The 8,032-nt window shown below is 38.6% G+C and overlaps 1 protein-coding gene across 3 annotated transcripts in view; it reads left to right on the forward strand.

The window, feature by feature from the left end:
* Positions 1-7,346, forward strand: part of AKAP1 (A-kinase anchoring protein 1) — a 39,822-nt gene extending 32,476 nt beyond the window's left edge. For all 3 annotated transcript variants that reach the window (XM_075264876.1, XM_075264878.1, XM_075264879.1), the window contains 3 exons: positions 957-1,027; positions 3,937-4,002; positions 6,496-7,346. In XM_075264876.1, the coding sequence (XP_075120977.1) occupies positions 957-1,027; positions 3,937-4,002; positions 6,496-6,558 (200 nt within the window). In that variant the 3' untranslated portion in view covers positions 6,559-7,346. The remainder of the gene's footprint in view (positions 1-956; positions 1,028-3,936; positions 4,003-6,495) is intronic.
* The last annotated feature ends 686 nt before the right edge of the window (positions 7,347-8,032 follow it).

Raw genomic sequence — 8,032 nt, forward strand, 5'->3', positions numbered from 1 at the left:
TGGCGATGCTGCGGCCTGGCACCTGTCCCGGTGTGTCTATGCCAGGTCCGGATGCTGGGTCTGTAACTATGATATTGCTGAATTACCGTAATGACCTGAGTATAAGCAGAGGCGGACTTTTTCAGCACAAAAACTGTGCTGAAAAACTGGGCTTATACTCGAGTATATACGGTAATTTTAAATTACAAAAAATAAAAATATGGTTATTCACTAAAGGTTTAATTGACATAGAGATTATAGGTTACATTTTCATTTTCTTCTAACCCATTTAACTCCGAAGCCTCTGACAAAAAAAACAAACTAAAAATCCAGAACCCACACAAAGTAGGTAGCTTACCCTATATATTCTAAAATATTTCATAAATCTGGCATGCAGGGCTATTTTAACACATTGGTTTACCATATGCAAAGATTTCATAAGTAGGCCTCCTTTATCGCCACCACCTAGAAATACCTAATCTGCACAAATTATAATGTGCCCTCAATAGCCCCCACATAGTATAACGCCACTTAGTGGCTCTCTTACAGTATAATGGCTCTTTAGTGGCCCCATACCATATTCCCCTTTATAATGCCCCCCTACAGTATCGTGTCCCTCCACCCACAGTTTGATCCCACCCATAGTGTCATCCCAGCCCCTGTTTCCCCCACAGTTTCACGTTCCACTTTCACTTCTCATGTTTCCACTTTCTCACCCCAGGTTGCCACCACAGTTTTGTTTCCTCCCTCCCTGAACACGATTCTCGAACAGTTTCATGTAATCCCTTCCCCGGTCGCTCCTACATTTTTGTGTGTATGTATATTATATATCATGTTGAACATGGTCAAATTACTGTTTACTGTAAATGGGTTTAGGTTTGTTGTACCCAAAATTCAGCTCTGTTTTAATTTCTTATTTTGTGGCTCGGTATAATACTGCTTAACCAGGGCGACTGAATTCTTCTGTGTTTATGTAGATGATCACTTTTCAGAAGAAGCAGATGCCGCTGCGACTGAAATGACAAGAGGTACAGCATTGCTTGCACAGGTAATTTCCTCTAATGGACCCTTACATTAGACAATGGTTTATTTTTCAGTCCGCCCTTTGGGTTTCTGCCTTAAATCCCTCGAAAAACTACATAGGGGATAGCTTGCTGGCTGGCATCTTAAAAATCCATTAATTTGAATAGGTTTGTAAAGCAAGCCACCAGTGTCCATATGCAGCGCCTGTGTGGTGAAACCTTCTTTTTTTTTTTTTTTTTTTCTTTTTTTTTGCACAGACAGTGTCAAACATGCAGGACTTTGTGTCTCTGCAAAAAAAAAAAAAAAAAAAAAAAAAAAAAAAGTTTCACCGCAAAGTCCTGCATTTCTGACTTTTTGTGTCTGTGCAGAAAGCAAACAGAGGTGCTGCATATGGGTACCGGCGACTTGCTTTAATAACCCATTCAAATGAATGGGTTTTTAAGATGACAGCAAGCCGTCGTCTATACAGTTTTTCAGGGAATTAGGGCAGAAACCCAAAGAGCGGACAGTGGTACAAGTGTGAACACTGAGCTTACAGAGCTTCTCACTTTTATTCATTGTTGCCTTGCAGTGCTGGGGTCCTGGGTTTCATTCTGACTCAGGGCCCTCCATGTAAATTGACTTCCTGTTAACACTGACCCTCGTGGGTTTTTGGTGGATGCTGTATAGGTTCATATCCCACAGTTAGTGGCTTACCCCACAACCTTTTCTGTGGTTTGGCACAAGGGGACTTTAATGTGAAGCTAGCCTAACTTTAAGGGCTTGGCCATTTTCAGTTCACTATTGCGTTACCAGTGCTATAGTTAGTATAATAAAAAAGTTGTATAATTTTCCAATATAGTTGCTGTATCAATTCCTCATGGTCTTCTAGATCTTTGCTTGCTTTTATTCATTCTTCTTACTTCCTGTGGATAAAATTTAGTCCATGGTCAAAGTCCAGCAATGAGACATTAGTCTGGTAACTAGCTGTGCACCTGATTACCTATCAATTTACCATGGACTGATTTTTAACCACTAGAAGTAAGCAGAATCAATGAAAGCAAGCAAAGATCTAGACAACTGTGAGATATTGATAGAGTATATTAAGTTGTGCAATTTTCCAATAGCCAAACCATAATGGTCTCTCAATATTGGTCTGAAAGTGGCCAATCCTTTTAACTGTTATGACTGGTGTTGAGATTGTTGCAGTATAGAATTTACTACTGCAGTGTTTGATAACTTGCTGAATGAAATTATATACATATACAGTCCCTGACAGAAGTTCTGTCCCTTATCCATGTTGTGGAACCAAAAGCTTATAACCTGACTAAATTCATCTATTGGTTTAAGAAATGACTCATATGAAAGCTGAAACCCTCCCAAATGTGTTGTTGTTTTGGGGTTTTTTGGGGGTTTTTTAATTTAAGAAAATAAATTGGCTTCACTGGCGAAATATTGATCATTTAATGAACACAGTTCAGATTTTGGCAAGACAAAAGTTTTGTCGCCTTGTCATATAATGCCCCCAATCCTAGTGTACAGCCTCACCTGTGCTCACTAATTGATCGGTTAATTAGTCGGTGTTTGTATAAGAAGACCTCCACACCCCAGACCTTCACTTGAACTGCAACTTCAATCCACCTCAGAGGTGGCTGCACCTTTAATGTGTCTCCGCGTCAAGTACAAAGAATTAAAAAAAGAATTGAAAAGACTGAAGATGGTTTTTGACAAGCACAGGTCCGGGAGACCCTGCAAGACAATGGCTCAGGAGGAACGTTTGTTGGTTAGAAAATCAAAAATCAACCCCTCTTCCACTGCAGCAGAGCTCCAACAGGCCTGGTCACCTCAAGTCCCTGTGTCAACTAGAACAGTTTGTAGGATTGTGTCTCGAAATGTCCTCCATGGTGGAATCAGTGCCCAGAAGCCAACACTAAACAAAAGGCAACTAAAGGCCCACAGCCTGCTAAACGGATGGACGCTGGAAAAGTGGCAGAAGGTGGATTTCTCAGATGAATCTTCAGTTGAATTACACCACAGCCATCGCAAATACTGCAGGAGATCTATTGGAGCCCGTATGGATCCAAGATACACCCAGAAAACAGTTACCGGTAAGTTTGGTGGAAAGATCATGGTCTGGGGTCACATTCAGCATGGGGGTGTGCAAAACATTTGCAAGGTGGAAGGCAATAGTCTAAAATATCAACAAGTATTAGCTTCCTCTTACATTCCCAATCATAAAAGGGGTCAAATTTTGCAGCAGGATGGTGCTCCATCTCATACATCCATCTCTACAATAAAGTTCCTCAAGGCAAAGAAGATATAGGTGCTCCAGCACTGGCCAGCCCAGTCACCAGACATGATCATTGAGCATGTTTGGGGTAGGATGAAAGAGGAAGCTTGCCAGACAAAATCAAAGAATCTTGATGAACTCTGGGAGGCTGTAAGATTGCATTCTTTGCTACTCCTGATGATGTCATCAATAAATTGTATGAATCCTTGTTGAAACGCATGGATGCCGTCCTTCAAGCTCATGGAAGTCACACAAAATATTAAATATGGCTCTAATAACACCACAACCTCATTCACCAATGTTAGGAAACATATCTTTGTATTTGAACTGAATTATTGGTTTGATTTTCACATTACTTTGTGTGCGACAAAACTTTTGTCTTGTCAAAATCTGACCTTTCTGTGTTCATTAAGTGGTCAATATTTCAGCAGTGAAGCCATTTTTATTTTCTTAACAAAAAAAATTTGGCAGGGTTTCATCTTTCGTATGAGTCATTTCTAAAACCAATGGATGAATTTAAAGACAAAAGAACTTCTGTCAGGGACACTGTGTGTATGTATATATGTGTGTGATTATATATATATATATATATATATATATATATATATATATATATATATATATATATATATATATATATATTCATTTTTTTTTTTCTTTTTTAGGTTACAAATTATGATGGTCCTACAGGACTCCCACTTGTGCAGTTATGGAGTATGATGGCAGATGAGGTGAGTTTTTTTAAGTTGGCAGGATTTTACGCACGATCATAAAATAGTTTGTTCATTTAGGGCTGGTTCACACGGTAGAATTTGACAATGAATTTGTCAGGCAAAAAGTTTCTTTAGGAATTTGAAGCTGACTTTGCAGCAGATTCTGCCTGAAATATCAGCAGGATGCTTTGTTGACAGAAAAAAATAATCTACCTGCCATTGAAATAAGTAGGCTTATTTCAGGTCGAATCTACCTTAAAATCTTCTCCAAACTCTATTTGAAAGAACAGTTAGGTCCCACTCGGATGTCAGAAAATGAAAAGGAATTTGAGGCTGAAATCCGAATCACATTGCTCATATTTTTTTTTTAATTTATTTTTTTTGCTCTCCCTGGCTGAATGCTGATGCAGTGCTTCAGCACCTTTTGTTTCCCCTGCCATTTAAGCCCAGATGAATGGGCCTAATCAACTGGGAGTTGCAGAATCCATAGCAAGTTCAAGCAGCAGGTTTATTTATTTTCAGTGTTCTGCAGCAATGTGTCTAATGTAGAAATCAAATCGAGGAATCGGAAATCGCCATGAGAGAGGTGCCTTAATATCAAAATTACGTTTGTCAAAATGAAAAGCATTGCTTTTTCCATTATAGTTGGAATATAATCACATTAATACAAACTAAAAAAAAAACGGTTTTAGGCTAAAGCCCCATTAAAGCGTCTCACAGCAAAAAAGCACCGTGGGAAAAATTGCGGCAGCAAACACATTGTGGGTCTTCCCTTAGAGCTTTAGACAGAAAGTTTGCAAAGGTTTCCTCTACGGACTTTCTGTTATACCTATGGGGAAACCGCCGGCATTTCCGTATAATTAACATGCTGCGATTTTCAAACTGCGATTGGAAATTACAGTTAAAAACTGTGGTGCGGATACCCCGCAAAGTGGGCATGGGATTCGCTAGAATCCCATCCACTTTGCCCTGGCTGTAAAATGCTGCGATTTTTCCCACAGCGTTTCTACTGCGAGTAAATTGTGGCTTTTACACCCCGTTGGGCCCCAGTCTTAGGCTGAGCCCCCACTTTGTAAAAACGCAGCGTTTTTTGATCTCTAAAGCCATGAGTGGATTGATCAGAAGGTAGAAGTATAAGTACTTTCCCATTCCTTTTGTAGCCACTCTTGGCTTTGGCTCAATAAAAAAAAAAAAATCTGCAATAAAAAAAAATGCATGTCTGCAATGCAGTCCAGATGTGAACCCACTATTACATGGTTTGTGAAAAGATGCAGCTTACCAACCCTAACCAGCTCCCCTTGCTTTTTTTATCATGTTACTGGCAAATTAATATTTTGATGGCTTAAATTATGTTATACCATTGTGTAGAGCAGGGGTAGGCAACCTTTTTTGTTCAGCGTGCCGATTTTTTTAAATGGGGGGGGGGGGGGAATCAAAGATGTGGTCCTCGGCGTGCCGGGCAATAATTGTAAGGCTGACGACACCTACACCAACACTATGTGCCTCATATTAATAGCAGATAGCCCTATCATGTCCCTCACATTAACCCATGTGCTCTACGTAAGGGATACTGATATGTGAGACATATGGAGGTAATAAAGTAAATACCTTCATTATATAGTACCCCCATATGTCTCACATGTTAACACTTATGTGAGCCACACGGGTTAATATGAGGGACATGATGGGGTTAATTGCTATTAATGTGAGACATATGGAGTTACTAAAACTAAAGTAATAACCCCAAATGCTTGACCTTAATACATATAGTTAGTAACCCCAGCATGTACCTGTTGTTGTTTTTACTTTTACTTTGCTCAGCGGAGCTTCCTCTCCTCCTCAGGGCTACAGACTGTAGGAGCTCCTCATGTGTAGCCTCAGGGTCCAGGGAGCATCCTCATCCTGAACAGTGATTGGTGGGCAGTGAGAGAAGGGGGCGTGTCGTACACCTCAGCTCTAGCAGAGCACTGAAGAGACGCTCTCTCAATTTAATGCATGAAGGTTGCGGGCTGGCTGCCGTGCCAGCAAAATATGCCTCGCGTGCCAGGGGTTGCTGACCCCTGGTGTAGAGCATAAAATCACATAAATCATAAGAATAAAAATATTTATTTAAAAACTATTCATGAAATGTATAGGTAAAAAGTCAAAGGGTGAAGGTCAAGGTCACATGACAAAAATGGTGCTAAGGCTGTAACTTATCAAAGCAGTTGCATAGTATACCACCCCTAAAATGGCAAACAATAGCTACATAAAAGCTGTGCTAAACACGTGTACGATATTAGTGCAAGGATGGAGTAAATCTATATAGTATGTTAGCTTATATACTGTACAGACATATGCCTGACTGAGGGAATCATGGATTTTGTAACCTTTTTGGTGGTTTATTTGGTGTAGACAAAATACAACTTTCTCTTTTATGCTCTTGGTTTTTTTTTTATTGGTTCTTTGTGTGGATCAAAGCATATATTTCTCTTTATTAATTTTTTTTTTTTGTTTTTTACCTTCTTGTAGGTGATGTCTATCAATCGAACTCTTGTGGAAAGAGGATTTGCACAGTGGGTGGATAGCTACTAGCTCTTCTAACAGGGTTTACTGATTAAAAATCATGTACCAATTCAGGCTTGGTATGCAGGTTTTTTTTTTTTTTTTCTCTAAAGCCATATTTTTACTAATGAGCATGTTATTGCTCTGCCCATAATGGTAGCCTCAATAATGCAACCATCCTAACTACCCATCTGGTTACCTTTTGGATGAGCCATGCAGGATGAAGCATACCAAAAATTAAATTTGCATAATTCATAAGATATGTCATTTTAAAGTGTTACCATAACTGGAGCAGTGTCTGACTTAAACAAGACTCGCAAAGATTGACTTTGTACGTGAACATTTCATGGAACATTCTGCTTGCCAAGCCTGGTTGTAATTTATTTTGTAGCTGTGCAAATCTTTGTAAATATATTGACGAAAAAAACTGATCACTGTAATATTTTTTATATCTGAATGTTGGGAAAAGAAAGGGAATTTTTACAATTTCCACACTTTGTCATCTGTCCCTTTTAGAACTGTAGCACAGAAACTCATTGATAAATTTATGGGTTTTTCGTGCAAAAATGTGTGGTGGTTAGATTTGCCATATGGTCTGATATTGCTGTGATCTAATTTGCTACTCTGCTGTACAGATGTAAAAAGTTACAAAAAAGAATTGCATTGGTGTGCCCTTTTTTATTTCTTGACAAATGGATTTTTAAACATGTCAAAGTAATATAAATCCACTGGAAAGATATTGTAAAATGCATATTTTTTCCTAAGGCTGTTATGAACGGGGTTGATTTAAAAATAAAGCACTGAGCGGGAAGCATTAACGCCTGAATGATATGTGCCTTCTTTCTCGAGAGCTATATTTCTTTAAGTGATGGTAAATGACTAGCATCCTTTTATAGAAGGGTATATCTCTAAGATGTTACATTATAGCGAACAAATGCATGTGAAGAACCTGTTGACCAGAGGCTGTTGCTGTCAATTGAGACACACAAAATAACTTAGTTTAAATAACCTGAAAAACCTTGTAGCAAATGGTAATCTTGCCTAAGGGTTAGTGTAAATTTGAACTAGTCTGAAAATCTGTAAGGTTTTTCACAGTTGCTTATGTTGGGTAATAAATGTGGTGTATGTTTAGGCCAAGTTCAGACAACCGAAAATGAAGAGAATTCTTAGGCAGATACCAACTTTTTTTTTTATTTTTTTTTTTAAGTCCTTCTCCATAGTAAAATGAGAAATTCACTTGACGATGATTAAGGTTGTATCTATTTAGTGGGGAGAACAAAGTCACACAACTTTAATGCTTAATAGTTGATTCTCCAAAGTTCAAGAAAATTTTATAATTTTCTAGAAGAAAAAAAATCTGACCAATTCGGTAACAAGGGTCTCATCAAAAGAGGAGGTACCACCTACAAGTCAGTACAAGCATTAAAGTTTCTGTAAACTCCTGTACTTTCAAGCAGATTTTGTTCTAAAGCATCTAGTCTATAGTATCTGAAGTTCAATGTCT

The sequence above is a fragment of the Leptodactylus fuscus genome, chromosome 2 (assembly GCF_031893055.1).
Source record: "Leptodactylus fuscus isolate aLepFus1 chromosome 2, aLepFus1.hap2, whole genome shotgun sequence".
NCBI lineage: Eukaryota > Metazoa > Chordata > Amphibia > Anura > Leptodactylidae > Leptodactylus > Leptodactylus fuscus.